This window comes from Nylanderia fulva, unplaced genomic scaffold (assembly GCF_048542155.1).
Source record: "Nylanderia fulva isolate GAGA-0341 unplaced genomic scaffold, ASM4854215v1 Scaffold45, whole genome shotgun sequence".
Taxonomy (NCBI): domain Eukaryota; kingdom Metazoa; phylum Arthropoda; class Insecta; order Hymenoptera; family Formicidae; genus Nylanderia; species Nylanderia fulva.
In genome coordinates, this window is record NW_028190532.1 from 370,851 (window position 1) to 392,544 (window position 21,694).

The following is a 21,694-nucleotide window of genomic DNA, read 5'->3' on the forward strand; positions in this document are numbered from 1 at the left end:
GTATATATTATAGTTTATATTTTTATATATTTAACTATTTTAGTTTTAATCAATTTATCATAAAATTTTATTTTTTAAATATTTATCTTTATAGTTCACTATATATATTTAAACTCACGATTCTAATGAATCAACTATTTCAACTATTTTGCGATTCAACGCAAAATTGATTAGAATTAAAAACGAAAAATATTCTAAAATACTCGGCTTAAAATTATATATATAGCATGATTGTTAATGAATTATAAAGAAATGCTATTGAAATAATTATTTCTTTGTCTGCAAAGTTCTCGGGGGCAATAGTGACAGTTGATTTTATCGACGTGTAAAACAGCTGATTAATCTACATTTATCGACGGGTGCGACATATAGTTTGTTTGCAAACGTATTTTACACGTGGAACACATTACAATCAATAAGCAAGTTTCATTGATAACAAGTGTCAATAATAATTATTAAATGTTCGTACATTGAGAACAAAATGTTAGAATCAACTATTCACGCGCTAGCAAATGGCAGAGTAATTTTAGCTAGTGGATCTCCAAGACGACATGACATAATAAAACACTTGGTGAACAATTGTTGAATTATTATATAAAAATTGCATAAATAAATAATAATTAAAATAAAAACTAAAAAACAAAAGTTATCTTATTGTGCAAAGATTACTTAAGCAAGATATTAATGTGAACAATATATTTATTAGCGAATTACTGCAGAAATAGTACCATCCTTGTACGATGAAAATCTTAATAGATCCAAATATGGGAATCATGGAGAATATGTTCAAGACATAGCCAAATACAAAGTGCTCGAGGTATACGAACGTTTAAAAGCAGATCCAGTACCTCTTTCATTGATAATAGGAGCAGATACAATGGTTACGATGGGTGATGTTATTTATGGGAAACCACAGAGCGAAACAGAAGCTTTTCAAATGTTGTCTAGGTAATAACTTGTGTCAGATTGTACCATTAAATAGTATATATATATATATATATATATTAATTAAATGTTTTTGTTTAGCCTAGCGAATAAGCAACACATTGTTTACACTGGCGTGTGTTTGAAAACACCAAAAGTTGAACTCAAGTTTTATGAAGCTGCAAAAGTAAATTTTGGAGATGTGTCTGAGAGACAAATAAGAGAGTATATAAAAACAGGTGATCCCATGTGAGTTATGAAGTTATTATACTGCATTTATATATATATATATATATATTGTGCAACTTGTCTTTATCTAAATAGAATATATTATTTCAGGGATAAAGCAGGAGGGTATGGCCTTCAGGGTATAGGAGGCTGTTTAATCGAGAAAATAGATGGTGATTATTATACTATAGTTGGTTTACCAGTATATGCATTGGCTAAACATCTAAACCGAATATTTTCTAATATCTAACAAGAATATTATATTGAACTCGCTAGTACCTGCAATGCAGTTATTGTACCAAATCATTGCTACGTTCCTAATAAATTTTACATTAATAGCTTTGTAAATGTGCAAATATGTATATTTAATAGTCTTTTCCTATCTTTTGTTCCCCTTTCTATATGTAACAATATACTATATAAAAATATTTAACAATAATAACAATATATATATTATATATTTAACAGTCTTTTATAATAAGTTATTAGTGATAAAACTACAACGTGCGTTAAAAATACCAAGAAAATTACTCATATCGAGGTTATAATAAAATTATTAAACTTTATATTTTTATATTTTTGTTTGTAATAATTTTCTCTATGCAAAATCTATCTAAAAAATTTTTATATTTAAAAAAGAACGGATTGCATTCTCAATATTATGCTTTTTTTACAAATGATATATATTCACAATAATATAATTCTTTGATAACTATTAAAATACTTACGTATTTTGAATAATACTTGGACTTGTACTCGGAGCTACAACCGCACGGAATTCACTTGACAAAACAGTCACTCTATGATTCAAGATGTGTTAATTTTAAAGAAAAATAATATAAAGCACTTGTAGCATTTGAAACATTTAGAGTATTTGTAGTTAAAACAATGAAGCGCATTTGTATAAACATAAACTTTTATATTATATATAAATTGCACGTTTTCATTGAAGACAAAAATACAACATTAAAATATCATAAGAAAAACTTTTTAATTAAATGTTTTCTTTGTCAGACTCTGAACAAGAAAAACATCTTTTTAATGTTTTTTTATTAATGTTTTTTATTAATGTGTTCTTACAATTTTGGCGCGTAATCAGTGCAGACTTTACGCATGGGCCCGCTGAGCCTGGATCCGGGATCCCTTCCAGGGAGCCCCCGACTGACATTTAGTGTTCTTTTTCAATGTTTTTTCATAGATAAATAGTTATTCTTTTATTTATTTTCAAATATTTCTGTTTTTACTCTGCATCTTATAATATTTAGCTTTAATCCTTAAAGAACTGAAAATAAGCTTTTAAATTTTGAAAAAAACGTAAAAAAAGAAACAAATTAAAAAATAATGCAAACTTAATACCTAATCAAAACATCACATACCAATGCTCAAGCTCGTATGACAATAAAAACAATGATAAATTATTAAATTAAGGCCATGTGTAACGAGCAATACGATATTATTTTATTATTGAGAAGAAAATTCTTAATTTGAAATAATAATTATACAAACGTTTCGAGCTCTACTTGCTCCTCTTCAGTGCGCAAAAAAATAGTGATAATAAATAACGATAATAAATAAATACATAAAAATCTAATAAAAAATCCGCAATACATAGTCAATATAAGTTATATAGTTGAGTCATAGTTAAAACGCAAAATATATTTACAATGAATTGAGACCATTGAAATAGTTCAACAAAGTAAGAACCCAATTAGAAGCAGAATGATTCGTCCGGTTATTCATAAAATATATTAGAATTATTAATAAAAACTTGGAGTGACACTTATACATTACTCCAAATGAACCACTTATCGTTATTTGACGAAAGTCCCTCGATCTGGCAATGATTATGTTCATCCTCTCCAAATTATTTGATATTTGTTAAAAATTGTTCCGAATAACTTGAGATGACAATGCTTCTAATTGTTGTTGGCCTTATTGTTAGTACTTGACTGTCGGATTTTTTATTAGATTTTTATGTATTTATTTATTATCGTTATTTATTATCACTATTTTTTTGCGCACTGAAGAGGAGCAAGTAGAGCTCGAAACGTTTGTATAATTATTATTTTAAATTAAGAATTTTCTTCTCAATAATAAAATAATATCGTATTGCTCGTTACACATGGCCTTAATTTAATAATTTATCATTGAAATTAAAAAATATTAAATTTAATGTAAATAATAATTTTATTTTTCGAAATATAAATTATTTAAATTTGAAACTATTATAACTTTTTTGTATTTATATTTTACAGTTTACAACTATATACGCTGCTACGCATCGTATCGGTGAGTCTCATCAATTTTTACTTAAATTTTGGGTAATAATAAAAATACACACAATATTGTAAAGTTTCGGCAAAATCGAAACGGATCCTTCATATTATATTATCATATTAAAAATATTATTTGTAGATAATGATCATGTATTAAAAACATTTTAAAAAATCGAGCAATTTTATATTTTATATTATGGCACCAAAATAGTGCAAAGGAGCGACAGTTTCATTAAATAAATTTTTGCGTAATTGTATAGGAATATATCTTATCACTGAGTTACAAATTGAGATTGTTGAGATTAATTATATTGTTTGCAAAAAAGCGTGTAAAATCGCGAATAACGAAAAAAGAAAAATTAATTGTATTATGCATAAATACATATCTCATCACATTCGTAAAAGCGACAGGATGATATTCCTGTTAAATAAACTGTGCGAGATTATTTCATGCATTGCATCAAATATATTAATAAATTCGCCAAGGAATTTAATGTCCGAAAATAAATGTTTTCAAGTAAACATGTGTAATATCGAAAGTGTTGAGAAAAATATTGGACGATCGTATTACGACAGTTCTAGCGAATAAACTTCGCGCGACCGTAGTTCTACAAGTAAAATGAGTGTTAATAAAATTATCGAGAAAATAAATCATCAAAAATATCATTTGTGGATGAATATATGTGTAGTATTGGAATAAACGTTAAGAAAATATAATGCGACTGTTTTATACATATTATGCGCAAATATATACATATATATATATAGTATATTGCATCAATAGTGCAACAGTTTCATTAAATATTTTGCGTGATCGCAAAGCTCAAAGCATTTCCTGTTAAATATATTAATAAATTAATATAAAAATAATTAATATATAAATAAATATATATATATATATATATATATATATATATAATAAATATATATATATTATAATTTAAAATTCTTTACTCTGATATTTTAAGTTGCTTATTTATTTTCATGTAATATTTTATGTATCACAGGCGTAATCGAATGAATTAATAATCATAAATATTCAGTAAAGGATTTTTCTACATTTTTTAGATATTAATTCACATAAAATAATTATTTTTTAAAAAATTGTTAAAGAAGATATTATCTTTTATATTAAACATTTACCAATTTTTCTCTCTACTCTATCTCCTTAAAATCAAGATACTGCACTTATAAATAAATGTTACATATTTTTTTTTTTATATTATATATATTATTAATTATTAATAAATATTAATTTTACTTCTGCTAATTATTTTGCTCTTTTTATACGTGGTAAAATTTACAAATAGCGCCATCTGTACAACATGGTATACAGATAGTTTTTATCGTCTCTCGTTCTCAACGTCAAAAATACGTTGTTCGTCGCGTTTTCTATTGTATCTATAACCATTTCAAAAATTACTTTTCGATTATATAACATATTTATAGAAGTTACAGTTCTTTTTTTTACTATTTTCTCTCAATGCAATAGTAAAGTGCTACTTACGTGTATTCGTCAGGAAACATGGAAGATGTTTTAAATGATGTTGTTTCATCTGAAGATTTAAAGGTAAATAGATGTTAAACAATGATTTCCTTGAACATGACATTTCTGTGATATTTATTTTGATATATCATTTCCTGTTGGATAACTTGAATTGATCGAAGAAGAATAAGAAAGTATAACAGTTAGGTTAAGTGTATCTGATTTTTCTAGATTTACTTGTCCCATATTTATCAATATTTGTATCGTTTTCCTTCATATTATCAAGATCTGAGAAACTAATTCATTTTATGTAGAAGAAAATTTGTATACTTTTACAATCCTTGAATTGCCATTATACATTTTTATGAAAATATTTCACAGTGAGACAGATGTCTAGCGAGAAGCATAATAGTGACATTATATTCATAATAGCATATTATAAATAATATTTAAATTGCAATTAATTTGACATTGTACATAATTTACATTTTGCAACGAAATTGAAATAATTTATCAATTAAGGAATGTTATGAACCTTGAAACATATTAGAAAATATATGAATATTGCATCATCTTGCAACACGCAGAATTGTCATATTATATTTTAGAAATTTGAAAGTGTGTATCATCAGCAATTGCATACATCAGATGTTACACAAAAAGCACAATTTGAATACGCCTGGTGCCTTGTACGAAGCAAATATTCTGCTGATATCAGAAAAGGAATACTGTTATTAGAAGACCTCTATAGCAATCATGAAACAGAGAAACGTGATTGCTTATATTACTTAGCCATTGGAAATGCCAGAATAAAGGTAAGCATACTTATGAGCAAATATGTTTCCCTTTTACCTGTAATATTCTTAATCTTTGCTTATTATATCTTTCCAGGAGTACTCGAAAGCACTGTCGTACGTCAGGGCATTCCTTCAGATTGAACCTGCAAATGTGCAAGTACAACATCTGGAAACATTGATAAAAAAGAAGATGGAAAAAGGTTTTCCTTTTATAATTTATTATTGGCTTAAGAGAACAAAAATCATGCTTTGTGTAGGAGCAATATCGCTGAAAAGTTTCTGTGAATTTCATGAGCAGTCATTTTATTGTTGGTTGTTTCTAATAATTTTTCTATTCTCCTGGCTTCTTTTTATATAAATTTTACATTTATTCTATTTAGTAATTTCATGCCTTCATAATTTGAGCTAACTTCATTAATTTTCAAAGAATAACAAAATATATTGCATATATCTTAACTTTAACTTCAATGACGTAACCTCTATTTTAGGATTTTGTAGATTTTATATTTATTTTTTTTATTTTGTAAATGTTCAACTCCTTAGTTCCTCCACATGTGTGATAATTTAATTCAAAATTTAAATACATAAAGAATTTGACACAGATTCGTTACTGTTGTTAATAGTCGTTGCTGCATATTTTTTGCAATGCATCTATCCTTTTAATATTTTATCTCTTTGTCTTGTATAAGAATTGTACATGTCTTGTATAAGAATTAATAAAAATTTGTATATCGATGTGATATAGAAGACCACTATTTAATACCGTTATGTTGTTCCATGCATATCATTATTCTTCTTTTGTTATTTATTGAATTTGGTAAAATTACAATTAATAATAAATTCGCGGAAACATGCTAGAATTATAAATATGGCTTAATAATCATTTCCGTAACTGAAATTGGCATTGAATCTCGTTTGTTTTAAATAATAATCCTTAAGGTTGCCAGTAATAATTAATAAAAAACCACTCCTCAATGTTTAAAGTCGACCAGACTGGCAATAATTTATTATAAATAATTATTTGAAATACAACAACGTTTCGGCTGTCATTGCAGCCCTTTTCAAGTACATCAAATTTAAAACAGTAAATCAACTTCTATGCAAACTACCGACAATGTTAACGCTTGTTTTGATGAACAATGTTAACATTGTTCATCAAAACAAGCGTTAACATTGTCGGTAGTTTGCATAGAAGTTGATTTACTGTTTTAAATTTGATGTACTTGATGTTAACATTGTTCATCAAAACAAGCGTTAACATTGTCGGTAGTTTGCATAGAAGTTGATTTACTGTTTTAAATTTGATGTACTTGAAAAGGGCTGCAATGACAGCCGAAACGTTGTTGTATTTCAAATAATTATTTATAATAAATTATTGCCAGTCTGGTCGACTTTAAACATTGAGGACTCGTTTGTTTTCTTTTTTTTTACAGAGGGCCTTGTGGGTATGGCTGTTGCGGGAGGTGTTATTATTGGTATTGCAAGCATTCTGGGCCTGGGCATTGCAATGGCCAAAAAATAATTATTTATGAAAAAAATTGATTTATAATACAATTGTGATGTAGCTTATTTACATAAAGTGGTACATTGTCTCATAATTGCTATGCGAGACAATGTTTAGTCATGAACATAAAAAAACAAGTGTACCTTGACCAAATCCAAAAAATTGTACAAGTTGTAATATCATTTTTCTATTAACTAAAAAGTAGAATAAGAAAAGATAAACAGAAAAAATATTAAGTTATTTTAAGTCGTATACAGCTGCGTATATGATTGTTTAATTATTTCAAGTAAATATACTTGTGCAATAGCACAAAATGTAATTTTTTTGTCTTATGTGTCAAAAATATCTACTTAGATCAGTTTTATTTGTAATTTACATTCCAAAATTGCATGTAATTTTTTAATTTTATATCCTATGTGCATGTATATATAATGTCGAGAAACCATTGAATATCTTTTTAATGACAGATTGGTTTTTGGTCAATTTTCCTTAGCGAAAATATTGAAAAAGATCATTATTTATTTTCTACTTTTTTGCATTATATATATTTGTAATTGAAATGTAATTGAAAGACTTGAAATTAAAATCTTATCAAAATATTCTACCTAAAATTAATTGAAATTTTTGGTATCCATATAACTTCTGAAAATTTAATATGTAAACAGCTTTTCTTTTTCAATTACTTTTAATTTGAAAATTATTGATTTCTCAACATTTTTGGTAAATAAAAATCAATTAACAAAATAATTTGTCATTAAAAGAATATTAAGTGACTTTTGAATTTATGTACATATAGATAGGGATATATGTATGTATATATACATATATTAATGTTGTAGGAATTGTGTAAACTTAATCTTTTTATAAAGAATCTTTAAATTGGCATTTTATAAAAAGAGGCAGCTTTTTCTAAAGTTAATTTAAAAAAGATCCTGCAACATTATATATACATTCATCAATAAAAAATTTAAGCATCCCGAAAAATACATTTAATAACAAAGAAATTACGTATCAAGATGTAGCTGTAGCGGCAATCATGATGGCCATTTGTATATTAGCATGCATGATTATTCGAACTGAAATCATTTGCATATCTACTGTGTAATTCTATAAAAAATTTGTTATTAGATGTTTTTTCTAGATACTTATTTTTTATCGATGAGTATATTTCATATTTATTATATGGTTTTTTTTAAGTTTTAAATATTTAAAATTGTTTATATTAATATGTACAAGTATATTTAATTATATAAATGTTAACAAAGCGTTAACACAAATATAGCTTTTGTATATAATTAGGGAAACAATTGTATTTGCGGATTTGTGTTGTTGCTGAATCAATTTAATAAAAGTCAATATTTGAAGCTATATATTGGATATTTTTTCCATGCCAATTATTAAAGTGCGCATGCATAATTTTATTCGAAGCTGCCGAAACCTGACGTAATCCTATCGTAATGAAATTATGCAAAATATATTGTATATGAGGCATCGCTTTTCATTTGTAATATTGCACGGAAATTTATTCGTGCGAAAATTTTAACATCGTTTCATTTGCAGCAAGTTGCAATATGACTTGAACAGATTTTATATCAAATTTTATAGCATATTTAATAGCAAATTTTTGAATATAGCATATAATGTTGATAAAAAAAAGTCTAGTTTTGACGAGAAAAAGCAGAACACAATATCGTCCATTACCAATATATTTTAAACGGTAATTTGATCCAACTGTCCGATTCGCATTGTATGTTTACTACCCAATGTGATCTTCGTATTACGCAAATGGAACCACATTACGCAAATGTAACTGTCTGAGTCTCTTCCCGTGTTTACATTGAGAGAATGTGATTTCCATATTAGATAAATGAAACTCAGAATTAGTCAGCCATATCTAGCGTTAAATGCATCGCTAAACACATGCGAATATTGATTGCAGCAAATATTCAGTCGCATTCATCAACGAATAGGATTTATCAAAAATGATGCGTGGCTTACCTATCTAAATCAATATTCTCATGGAATATTTTAAGTGATGTAAAATTCATTACAAAAATACGATATCAAAATTTTTGATTATCGATGCACGTCTCTTTTTTTTTTATCAATAATCTACATCTATTGGATATGAAATATATAATCCAACTAAATAAAGGATGGATGAAATATAATAGAGGATTGAATTCAATTTTTTTTATATATAGATTTATTGATGACTTCTTAATATCTGTTGATAAAGTTGTTTATGTACAAAATAACGCTGGAATATCCCTATTAATATTATTATTACTATTATTATTATTATTATTATTATTATTAATGACCTATGTTATGGCCCAGGGACTTCTCTCGAAAGAGAACAGCCCTTTCCCCGCTCGGCTTGACGAGTCAGTACATTTGCTTGTCTTTTTCACGCCAAAAGAAAAAAACCACGACGGCGATGATGAGCGCATTTCCCGCTCGCCTTCTTCTTTCACGTTCGTCCATACGCGATAATAATATTTACACTGGCCGATCATTGATCGGATCGGCACCTCCGTCGGCGAACGGATGGAAAGAAGACCGCGGGATTTATCAGTAATATCTGCGCGCCTCTTTATGATACATCTTATAATAAAAAGTATTCGATAAGTGAAGAGAAAATATCGAGTATAGGCGATGTGAATTGCGATTGTGTAACGTGTGTCGCCCCGCATTCTTCCGCGCCGTTCAATTATATTTCTTCTTAGCGCAGTGTGTAAAAAATTTATTTATTTATTTATTTATTTAAGTAAAATTATACGAACGAAATTTGATTTGTTCATATTACGAGGGTCGCGCTTCGACGAGATGAGATTCGAGTAGTCGCGTTTAACGTCAAATACCTACGACCGTCTCAATATATTTTTCTTTTTCATTATATCGAGTTATTTAGAATTTTATTCATTTTATATAAATGATTTCAATACAACTTTTTTCTATTTATTTTCTATAAAGAAACGCGCGTTTTTTTCCGTCTCTCTCACGGATCGATAAATGTGAGATGAGGATCGCACATCGGTGTATTTGATGCTAACCGCGCGGCAAAAATGCGGATTATTTTCTTCCGAGAAAGAAAGGGATAGGAGAAGGGGGAGAAGAGGATATGAAATGTATTTACAAGGGAGATGATAGTCGGGGTGGAGGCTCTACTATACTTTGTGCCCACGGATATAACGACATCGAGACGATTTTCGCAGTTGGTCCGCGAAACAACTGATGGTGATCGATATATATATATATATATTTTATATATATATATATATGTATATATGCGCGAAGTGGATAACTACTCTCTGCCGACTCGGATTGTTGACCATCCCCTTCTCGCCCTCCGGAACGTGATGCAATCGTTTAATAAAAACAGCGCGCGCCGCGTATACGTTTGCGGGCAGGAGTGCCGCTCTCGGACGCGCAGAGCGGCTATCGATTAATAAACGCTACGAGGGGGAGATCGCGTTTTTTTTCTTTTTTTTTTTTTTTGCGCGCCGCGGATCACTTTCAAAGCGAGGCGCATTCGGACCGATCGCGAAAAACTTTGAATTTCGATTCGAAATTTCTATTACGCGCGCGAAAGATGCATCCTCCCTCACGATTGGAAGGGAGCGAGTGACTCTCTCCTAGATTTTTTCTGACAATTTTTCGATAGATACTACAGTTATGTACATATCGTATTTTAACGACTCCTCTCGCGCGCGACTTAAGAGTTTAATTTAGTTTTTACTCGGGCGCGTTTTTCGCGGTGAAAATGCATTTCAGCCTCGCCGTCAGGATGTTGTGCGCGCCGGCCGGTTCGCACAAACTTTTTTCGTTTCGCGAAACGCTTTTTGTATATACGAACGAAATTTCGCGATGTTTACGTAAACGCCGGGAGTTTCGCATGGTAATTAAACTTGTCCTTCCAATCCAATTCTACGCTGTATTACAGTCCCGGAGTGAGAGAGCAAACGCGCGCTCTTTTATCTCTCTGCCGTAATTTGTTCCGGATGATAGTAGGACGGTTTGCGTTTCCGCAAACTCATGGAGCGGTAATATTTTCGAAAAATGTCAGAGAAATCCAGAAAGAGAGACCACGATGTACACCCCTTGTCTAGCGATAACAGATGATCGAATATTCGAAGGAGCTTTCGCTGATGATTCTCTGAATTCTGACGCGTTATATCCGTGGGTCTTTCAGCTTCCAAGTTCTCTCGCATGGATTCGGATCCTCGCCGATCGCGAATCTCGAATTTCGCGATCATCGAGTATTCCCCGAGTATTCGCCTTTCGCAGGAGAGATGACGTTTCGTTTTTCTTTCACCTAGCGTAGGAATTAATCATTCGATAGATTAGCAGCTTGAAAATACTTTAAGCAGTTTAAGGATGAATATTGCTTTCTCAATAAGGCTCCGCTATGCTTTACACGAATATACAGTGTGTGTAGTTGTATGTGCGTGCGCATTTGTGTGAATAAAATTGAGAATGTGTGTGTGTGTGTGTGTGTATATGTCATCTGTATACATCGGCTTTCGTTTGCCAATCAAATCTCGACTCGGACTGGATCTCGATTCTCTTTCTCTCACTCTCTCTTTCTCGCTCGCTCGCTCTCATTCTCTCGCTGATCGTTTTTCAAATCTAAAGTGCACAGAGACGAGATCGAAGAATTACAATCGCCTAAAGATATCGGTCGATAGAAGAAGCTTTAAGTTCCGCCATCCTGGAGAAACGCGAAATATCACTTTAATGATATATGTACGATTTCCCGTGGAATGTGCATATAATAATTTATCCCGTGAAATTTACAGTTTCACGCAGCTGTGCGAGAATCAAATACTATACGTATATATCACAATTTAAGATTAGGTCGTTTAAATTCGATACATGGGGTATTATTAGCGAAGGGAGATTTGTGTTCACCCATCCGTGGAACCCTTTCTGCGGATGAAATTAATTACTCCTTTTAGATCAAATCCAATTAACAAACCGAGCACTTAGCAGAGGCCAACATATTAATTTAGCTCTGTAATTTCTCTACATTCTTATGGAAAACATTTTTTTAATTTAAAAAATCACGCACAGCGCAATTTATTTGAAATTTGCTTCTATTTCAAAAATTTTAATTTCTGTCTAAATAAACATTGGACCGAAAATGTGTTGCAAATGACCACAGAGGTGAACCATTACATCTGCCTTCGCGCCTAAGTTTCCCGTTATCATCCGTGCACATATCCGGGAATCGCGATCACAATGGCGCACAGAACGCGTATTGATACTAAAATCGAGAGATAGTGTTTATCGAGAGATAGTGATAAGCACGTGTTTGCACACTGGCACCTCCGGCGAGAGATTGCATTGCCGCGCAGCTAAGTACGCAGAATTTGTCAATCGACGCCCTGTCGTCGTCCGATAACGGCATCGTGAGCCCGCGGTCGAATGGCAGAACTCGAGCTTATCTCTCGAACGGCAGAAGGAACTCGGATGAGAGTGTGTTATGACAGATATGAGACGAGAGGTGCGCGGCGCCTTTCGACGCGCCGCCGATTTAAGGGCCTGAGTTACAGTGAAATACACGAGTATATATAAGATGCATATAAAAAATATATATACATGTATATTTACAGGAAATAAATGAACATATAACGTACCAAAGGATAAAACATTTGTGTGACATATTTTCGATTGGTTTTAAAATTTACATTTTCATTTATATTCAACTTCGATTTCTATTTTTTTTTTTTTTTTTTTATAATTTCGGGAGAAATATAAATGTCATTCTGAGATTTAATTTGATTTTTTGACTTATTGTTAGATTATGCATTCCTCAATTCTCGTTCGTGTATTTCATTGTGCCGCGGCACTTTACGTGTACGTATCGTATACGTGATCGATACGAAAAGGAAAAGATACAATAGGCCTTACGAACTACCGGCGCTCAATTTTGTACAATAATTTAATATTTCGATTATAATTTAACTCGATCATTTAAAACGCTCCTTTCTTTCTACGCTCTTATGCCTCTCTTCTGTTTCCTTCTTTCGAAACGCGTCGACTGACTAGCGATACGATAATGTTATATGATGAATTTTTAGTGTATCACGGTCATATCGTAAAATATACACTTTTCGTCGTTCCGCTTCTATCTATGATACTTGAATTCTGACATTTATACAATGCATTTGAATTACAAATACGCTATTTAAGATTTATCCGATGACTCGCTTCGGAATCATGTCTCACAAATCATAGCAAAACCTTGAAATTGATCGTATATATACAAGAAAATGGTTTCAAATTTGAATTCGCACAATTTCGCAGCTTGTTAACACTTTTCGATAATATCGCAATACGGATTTGGCAGAAGTAGAACGAATAATTTACACATAAAACATACAAATTTTGTTATCATCATTTTAATAATAAAAATTGTTCCAGAAAAAAAAATAAATTTTAAATATTTTGCACTACTAACTTTCGCCATACATGGAATGTTAGTATCGCATCTAATTAATCTTTACGTTTTGTACAAAATTTAAAAAATGATTGATGGCAGGAGGGAAATTTTCATTAAAATAACACGAGATAAATGTGTCATATTTCAGGTACGCGCAAAATGCTTTGTTACTGATTGTAAATTAAGAGCATCGTCGTGCTTCGACATACAAATCATATATCAAATTGTAATCATTATAAACCGTATACAAAAAACAAATTGCACGCGCATGAAAAAGATCATTATGAGTGATGTGATAATTATTTTCTATATTTATTATTAGGAGAGGTGTGGAATTACTATTCGCCTCGCGGGAGGCTGTTGTTGCATCGCCGTTCGAGATTGCACACATTGTTACATCGCCGGATAAAACTTCTCGATTTTGCTCTCTCGTTTTATTTGAGAGCGACGTGGATAAAGCCGTCCCGCGAAAATTCACAAAGTTTCGCAAGGATATTTCGGATTAGCTTTCAAACTTACGAAATTAAATACTATGTCCCTATGCTAGTTTTCTCTGTCGATATCGTAACATTAGAGTGCCCGAAAATGCCCGCTATCGTGCTTTTAATCGATTCACGAATGTTTGCGTCGCGGAACATATGCATTATATTGATCCTCAAATGTGTAATATGGCATACATATGTATGAATGTATGTGCAACCTTTCATCCATACAAGTGCAATATGACGTCCATGTGGATGTCCTTTACAATTGTAATAATATTTTCCCGCGTAAATGTAATAATATTATACTCTCAAAAGTTTTTAATTACATATATATCAATAAGAGATCACATCTTTATGCCGTGTTTTGTTTGTTCTGTAAGATTCAATTTGAGCATAATGTTTACGAACACATGAATTTAAAAAGTAGTCTTCGACATATGATATATCGAAATGTATTTATAAAATTAATAGCAAAAATTGTTCCGGTATAAAATTATAAATCATCGTATTTGCGATGTCTTCTTCGGTCTCATGACGATAATAAAAATGTTGGTTCTTCTTCGTGGCAGTTATAATTTGAGCGGAAATAATGTTGTAAATCTTTCTCAGATTTCCGGTGACATTATTCATTTCCTAAAAACGGTAGATTATACGGTTTGATTTTGAGTTTCCAACTTATCTCTAATTGTAAGAGTCGCTCGTTTAAAACGATTTATATTTCGCAAATATCTGGATTTTATAATTGATATATTTTTCAGTATTTTTTTTGAGAATGTATCATACACATTTTTTTCCTCGAAGCGGGTTGCAGCACGGAATGTTTACAGAATATTGAACTATTTAAAAAAACCATCGACGATATATCTCGATTATCGTTGATAAAACTTAACATAAAACTCACTCACCTGACAAATTTCAATTGCTTAAAATTTTTTGCGAATCGCAATCCTTGACAACCAAATCTTGTTTCGGCACAAGAATAGCTCTCTCAATTCCCTTCCACGATTTAATTCGTTATTAAATTATGATACATAACAATATATTTTAATCTTACTTTGAAGAAACGTCGAATGTTATAAATCTCGTTTTTATATCCGGACAAAAATTCGCATCGCGTGTCAAATAATAATTTGGCGTCTCCGATGCCGAATAGAAAGGATTTTATGAGAGCGAAGATGAGAGTGTCCTTGAGATATGTGCAAAACGCATCCACGGGAGAGAAGAGAGAATTCTACTCACAGTTATACCTAAAAGTAGAGCTGCAATATATCTTCCTTCGGCGATACCGTACGACAGTTACTCCATTATCGATAGTAACTTTCACTCCCACCGTATCTTCGCCATTCGATGCATCCGTAATTTTCCTCCGATAAATCATGCTTGGTGTACCATCGCTACCGTACTTTATTTGGCGACATTTATTCCTTCAGTTCTTAACATTAACCGCACGTTGCTCTATATTTTCAATATATTTAATATTGATATCTTAACGTATATTTAATTTTATAAATCACGTTTGTTCTATATATACATATATTTTCTTTGACTTTATCTTTATGTAATTTTATTATGTTACTACTGCGATAGAGAAAGAAAGAGAGAAGTAAATCGATCGAAAAATAGATAGTTGAAATCAACAACACATTGCTGCGAGTACTAAAGCGTATTCAATTTCCGTTCGATTTTTCGTCGTGCCGATGAAGTTAACGCTTCGAGCCTAATCTTCGAACCCGTTGCTGCAGATTCTACCCGGAGCTGAAATTCCGCTACTTTCTTCCACGCCCAGCAGCGAGCTAGCGAGCAAGCGACTGCACCGCGCCGCCGGGAGTCGATTCAAGGTGCAGTCACCTTTCTCAGGCCGGGTGACCGTGGAATTCCACTGGGTACACTCGGGCGGAAAAATAATCTCGTTCCGTAAAGTACATCTTCGCCGTATCTCGCCCTCTCTCGTTCTTTACACACACAACTCCCTCTCACTCTCTCTCTTTATTTTTCCCTTCTCCTTTTTTTTTAGTTTTCTCGCTCTTTCTACCCGTAGCCATTACGTCTCTCGGGAAACTAACTTAAACTCGGCCGCGCCCCGTGCATTTTAATGTAGCCGCGATTTATCAGGACCGCGGGATTTCCGATGCGCGGCGCGCATCGCCGCAGGAATTGCCTCGTGTATAATATCGAGAGTAAAAGTGACCCGAAAGTTACCCACGTGGCGTGTACCAACGTCATTTAATAGCGATTAAAACTCTATTCCGATGGCGTGAATTGGAGACCGGTTGAAATTCGACATGCCATCCGCATCGGCGAAAGTGCGGCGAGATGTTGCTTTCTTCGCACGAATTAAAACTCTGACAAGGGCAAGATGGATCGACTCCGTTCTAGAATATGAAATACATGATGTTCCGAGGTTGACAGACGCACGAAACGTTCTCTCTTTCTCTCTCTATCTTTTCTGAATAAAATCAAAATATTAAAAACTGTAAAAATAATGGACTCTTTTATTCAATTATTTATATAAAAAAAAAAAACGAACGTTTTAATAATGTTAATAAAATAAATTTTAATATTTGATCGTATTTCGGATTCGATAAATCGGTGAATCATACATATATTAAACCCGTGTTAAATCCGAAATTTTGCCGAAGAATTCTCTAACATCTCTATCGTGGATTTGACATTTCGATCTCGAAAGACACTCATTTGCTAAAACAAAAAAAAACGGACGATATTCGCGTTTAGAAACCTGCGCGGTTCCCTAACAACAGCGTAAACCTTCTTAAGGTTAAATCCTTAACGAGTCTTACATGTACTGGACCAGAAAGAGAAACGGCCAATCTTAAACATACCATTAATTCGCGCGCGATATCAATATTTTGATAATTTCTCCACCCCACGATCTCTTCTCTCTCAACGATCGAGGGATCGAATTGCAAGCGGGTACCGGCTTACTGATTTTCATTCTCTCTTCTTCTTGTTAGTAGGCAGGTACCCAGAAACTCTCGATCTCTAAAGTTAAATTCATTAAAGTTACGATAGTCGAGGACGCGTGACACTAGCTCAACTATACCGTCTCTGTCATTGCCTCTGTACATTGGTGTTTTTATTTAGAAAATAATTCGACCGTTTAGAATATATATAATTTATGTATATATATATATATTTTTTTTTATTTATATATCTGTATATGTATATTTATTTAGCTGCAGTTCTACGTTTTTATAGTATAGTATCTTCTCGCTTATGATACACGTTTCGCGACATGAGTTTTCGTCGCGCGTCCTTCTCGAATAAAACGATAGGATGACGATAGATCGACAGATTCTAAATGAATCGCTCTCAGTTTTTCGGCGTTATTCGAACGACTCGTTACATTGATTCTCCGGATCTCTCGAAGAGTGACTCGACGTAGACCGATGCGCTATCGAACTTCAGTTTCGATCGAGCTCGGCGGTCTCGACACGATCATATCGTGTATATCAGCATTTTTACACGTATATATAAGACAGTGTGTATCACATGGAACAACAGACTCCACGTGACCGATGGCCCGTCGTTTCCGTCGTTAGGGATCCCGTCTCCCTATGGGTTATTTCATCCGCGAGGGATTTCCGTTTGGCATCATTCATCTTTGACAAGGCTGTGACAATCTTGCGGTCATCAGTGATAAGAGTCCTGGAGAAAAGTCCTGGCCAAAGTCATTTCCGTGTCTGTTGAATCCATTCTTCTCTGGAGGTTCATGAAACGATGATGATGCCTGACGGTAGCAAAGAGAGTATTAACTTTTGAGTAGTCACACGGAAAAATAAATTTATTAAAAAATCATTGAGAGCTGAGGAAGTCGCAATTTTTAGAATACCATCTTGTCCCAGAAAAGCTAATCGGTTGATTGCATTATCAATGATCAAATGGCTCTATAGATATCATGATCAATATAAGATATTCCGAATAGGAGTTTTAACGGTGCTCTCGACATAACGATTACTCTCATTTTTGCTTCTTGATATTCTTCGTCAATATTTCCTCAGTTCTTTTCATTTCATTAATTCTCTTTTCTTTGCGCTTTGCGATGACAGGAACTTCAGACTGTCTTCGTCAAATTGTCTTTAAATTATTCTCATTGCGAACTTTTCTGTCCTAAGTAAAACAACGCGGAAGAGTTCACACGAAAGTGCGATTATATATTTTCCGGACTGCAGATGCGTCTTCTCATTTCCTCAATCTGCAACGTGACACACATCCCGTTCCTCATCGGCGCTCGTCTACGCTCGGTAGGTTCCAATAACTCCCATGTCGAGGCTGTCGCGTAACTCCATTTCCAATTGGGCCTCTCGGTGTTTGTCGGATCGGTGCGATGCTACAGGCGGTGGCGGTGGCGGCGGCGGTGGTGGCGGTGCACCGTTATCCCGTTCGCGATTTCTCTCGCGAATGGATGACCTGTCTTTTTCGCGCTCCCTCGCGTGATGATGATAGTGATGAGTGGCGTGTCCGTTGACTAGCAGAGTAGGATACGAGGATTGACCGCAATTGGCCTGATGCCTGGATGGCAGCGGCGGTGGCGACGACGACTGATGGCGACCACCGACCATCCCGTTCTGGAGTCCGGACTCCAAGGTTCGCATCCGGTCGTCCGGTTCTCTAGCGGAGAGTTGCGGCTGCGAATGCGGCGTTCGTCGCAGGGAATGACTGGAGTAATGGGATCTCGCTGCGCTGGACGTGACCCCGTCGATTGGTGCGGCGCTCAGCGACGCCGTGCCGTCATCCACGACACCCCTACCGCCTCCTCCCGTTCCGCCACCTCCTTTTCCTCCTCCTGCTCCTCCGCGGTGACCGGAAGCATTGTTCGCGACGGGCAGCGTTCCCGGGCGGCGCATCTGACGCGCCGTCTCGCCGTCGATGTAGGTGAAGCCCTCGGCGAGAGTGGTGCTGCCGTGCGGCAGGAACCAGACCCCGCCGGTCCCGGGGCTCGCCGCCCGAAGTTCTAGCTACAGTTCCGTCACCGGTATCGGTTTGATACCGGCTGTCATCTGGGAATGTGGTTGCTGTTGCTGTTGCTGCAGCTGCTGTTGAAGATGGTGATGATGATGATGCGTAGACACCGGCTGAGACTGCGGTGGTTGATGGTGATGATGATGATGGTGGGCGTGCGCTGAACGAACAATATACTCATCATCGGAGAAGGTCTTTTGGTATTCGTGTTCCTTTCGCGATATCGCGCGGTTCTTCCACTTGTAGTCCTTAAGCGCGTCTCGCACGCGCCTACGACATCGATAATACAGAATCAGAGCAACACCAGTAAAAAGGGCCAATCCGGCGGCGCCTACTGTCGCCAACAGGGCCTGTTTGCGCGGATCCGAGAAGGCGCAGCCCAGTTCATCAGGCGTCATGCCTTTGATAGGTTTACTCTTGGATTCGGGTGGCTCAGCGCATATCACCGAACTGGAATTCCTTGGTACAAGTACCTCGGCTAACCACAGCTGACTGCAATCGCAGATTAACGGATTCTCGCTAAGATCCAGTCGACGCAGTTCGTTCCAAGCGACCAGCGATTCCGAGAACGTGACAAAGGCATTGTCGCGCAGCATCAGATGCCTCAGATTCGGTAAACCAGCCAGGGAACCGTCCTCCATAATAGCCAGTCGTTTATTATTGTTCAACACGAGAGTCTCTAAATTCGCATTGTCCGAGAAAGCTCCTTTCTCAACGGTGGTCAACAATTTAGCGCCGGATACGTCGAGCTTCTTAAGCGTCGACAGACTTTGGAAAGCGCCTGATCGTAGAATCGTGAAAAAGTTCTGACCCAGGGTAAGTTCTTCCAGGCGCGGTAACACCGCCAGTTGCTTCGTCGGGACTTCGCGCAGCTTGTTGGCGCTTAGTTTCAAGCTGCGAAGAGCGTTCAGGCCGCGGAATGCCCCGTCGCTAATATTATCCAACCCGGCGCCCATGATATCCAGCACCGCCAATTGTTCGAGACCCTTAAATGCGTCGTCCGGCAACGAGGAGAAGGCGTTCCAACCGATGTGAAGCTCGGCGAGGGCTTTCATTGGGGCCAAGGCTGGCGAGGGGATGGCTCGCAGCTGATTGTCGTCGAGATACAGCACCCGAAGAGTGCCCAATTTTTGGAACGCACCTGGCTCGACCTTCGATATGCGATTCTGACCCAGGTCGAGCTCCTCGAGCTTCGATAAGTAAGAGAACAGGCCGCTATTTAGCGTCTCCAGATAGTTGTCTCGCAGATTCAACACCGTAAGGGACTTGAGGCCCTGGAATGTTTTCTCAGTGAGTGCCGAGATCTTGTTATGCTTCAAGTGAAGCTCCACCAAGTGTCGTTGAGCGTCGAAACTGCCGTTCGGTATGGTGAACAAGTGATTGCTGGAAAGATCCACGTTTTTCAAATCGCCGTAGAATTGGAAGGCCGCCGCGTCCACGATCTTGATGCGGTTTTCCTTGAGCACTATCCGTTGAATGCTGGGATTCAGCGCGATCGGTATTACGTCCAGGTTGGCACCCACGCAGGAGACAACCAGGGTGTCGTCGTCGCAAGTACAGCCATTGGGACAGAAGGTTCGTGCCTCGGCCGTGCTGAGAGTGAAAAGGCCGACCAGGACGAGCAGGTGGAGAACACCGGTGACGGTGAAGCTGCGCCGCGAGATCTGCAAATGATAAATAAAAAAAAAATTATAAATAAAAATTTTTATTATTAAAAATAATTTTCGACGAATAAAATTTGCATTTCCGTTTTATGCGCTTATCGATCGGGTTTACTTTCGCGAAAACCGCTATCGGAGAGCAGAGAATATAAACATATTTGATTCTACGTTTAAAGGAGAGCGCTATCGACAGTTTGCTCCGGGAAATGGATACCGCCTGATGTAAACCGGCGGCCAATTTACGCCCGGTTTTACGACGAGAGCGTCGTTGAATTATTTTCCACGCGGGAGAGCTCATCGCCGTGGAAGAACAAGCGCAACGTTGCGCGTTCGTTCATCCTGTAACCCTCTCGTAACGCGAGAGAAGTTATTTCCATTTTCGTGAGCCGCGATCGCGCACGTAGGTGCGAAATTAAGCCTGCCACGCGCAGCTGAAACATCCGACGGGCTAAATTATATCCGGAAATACGAGCGCGCCCGCGGCTGTTCCGCGGATAATAAGCTCCCGGGGGCGTAAAAACTTCTATTCGAGATGGAAACGCCGAGAGCACGGTCATCCGGACGAGTCCGAGCGCGCTGCTGCGGCTAAAGTACGCCGTAAAACCTAAACGGGATGGCTGATCCCCGCAACACGGGCGAAGACGCCCAGCGTTTCGGACCGAAGAAAAGAGAGAGAGACCTGGGAAAAATTCGATATCGACCTGGACTCCCGTGTGTCATGATATAGATACTACGTGAATGAAATAACTGAGGAAACCCCGTTTCGAATTTTACGAAACAGTCTCACACGGTGTATCGTCTCTCTCCGGTGATATATACGTTCTTTTCACGAAGATGCTCCACCAGGTGAGTTAGTATAATCGATTCTGTTGTCGTATACTCCGAGTATTTACGCGTATTTCAAT

The 21,694-nt window shown here is 35.5% G+C and overlaps 4 protein-coding genes across 4 annotated transcripts in view; 2 read left to right on the forward strand and 2 right to left on the reverse strand.

The window, feature by feature from the left end:
* The first annotated feature begins 338 nt into the window (after positions 1-338).
* Positions 339-1,500, forward strand: LOC114934098 (uncharacterized). The gene is made up of 4 exons (XM_029306741.2): positions 339-571; positions 707-948; positions 1,027-1,173; positions 1,264-1,500. Exons 1-4 carry the CDS (start codon positions 482-484, stop codon positions 1,400-1,402), a joined length of 618 nt encoding a protein of 205 aa, XP_029162574.2. The 5' UTR covers positions 339-481; the 3' UTR covers positions 1,403-1,500.
* Positions 1,501-4,732: 3,232 nt separating this feature from the next.
* Fis1 (Mitochondrial fission 1 protein) lies at positions 4,733-8,583 on the forward strand. Its single transcript, XM_029306734.2, has 4 exons — positions 4,733-4,998; positions 5,523-5,729; positions 5,806-5,911; positions 7,145-8,583. The coding sequence occupies exons 1-4, from the start codon at positions 4,954-4,956 to the stop codon at positions 7,231-7,233; spliced, it is 447 nt and encodes a 148-aa protein (XP_029162567.1). The 5' UTR covers positions 4,733-4,953; the 3' UTR covers positions 7,234-8,583.
* Positions 8,584-13,951: 5,368 nt separating this feature from the next.
* LOC146721579 (uncharacterized) lies at positions 13,952-19,015 on the reverse strand. Its single transcript, XM_085486589.1, has one exon. It carries the CDS (start codon positions 19,011-19,013, stop codon positions 18,402-18,404), a length of 612 nt encoding a protein of 203 aa, XP_085342715.1. The 5' UTR covers positions 19,014-19,015; the 3' UTR covers positions 13,952-18,401.
* A 103-nt stretch (positions 19,016-19,118) lies between these two features.
* LOC114934106 (uncharacterized) overlaps positions 19,119-21,694 on the reverse strand; it is a 215,194-nt gene continuing 212,618 nt past the window's right edge. Inside the window, exon 5 of the mRNA XM_085486588.1 lies at positions 19,119-20,792. Coding sequence (XP_085342714.1) covers positions 19,125-20,792 — 1,668 coding nt within the window. The 3' untranslated portion in view covers positions 19,119-19,124. The remainder of the gene's footprint in view (positions 20,793-21,694) is intronic.

Excerpts from the sequence above, each read along its gene's own strand:
- LOC114934098 (XM_029306741.2), top strand. The coding sequence starts at position 482 with ATGTTAGAATCAACTATTCACGCGCTAGCAAATGGCAGAGTAATTTTA. Across the intron at positions 949-1,026 it reads GCTTTTCAAATGTTGTCTAG|CCTAGCGAATAAGCAACACA; the intron begins GTAATAACTTGT and ends GTTTTTGTTTAG. Across the intron at positions 1,174-1,263 it reads ATAAAAACAGGTGATCCCAT|GGATAAAGCAGGAGGGTATG; the intron begins GTGAGTTATGAA and ends ATATTATTTCAG.
- Fis1 (XM_029306734.2), top strand. The coding sequence starts at position 4,954 with ATGGAAGATGTTTTAAATGATGTTGTTTCATCTGAAGATTTAAAG. Across the intron at positions 4,999-5,522 it reads TTTCATCTGAAGATTTAAAG|AAATTTGAAAGTGTGTATCA; the intron begins GTAAATAGATGT and ends ATTATATTTTAG. Across the intron at positions 5,730-5,805 it reads TTGGAAATGCCAGAATAAAG|GAGTACTCGAAAGCACTGTC; the intron begins GTAAGCATACTT and ends ATATCTTTCCAG.
- LOC146721579 (XM_085486589.1), bottom strand. The coding sequence starts at position 19,013 with ATGCGCCGCCCGGGAACGCTGCCCGTCGCGAACAATGCTTCCGGTCAC.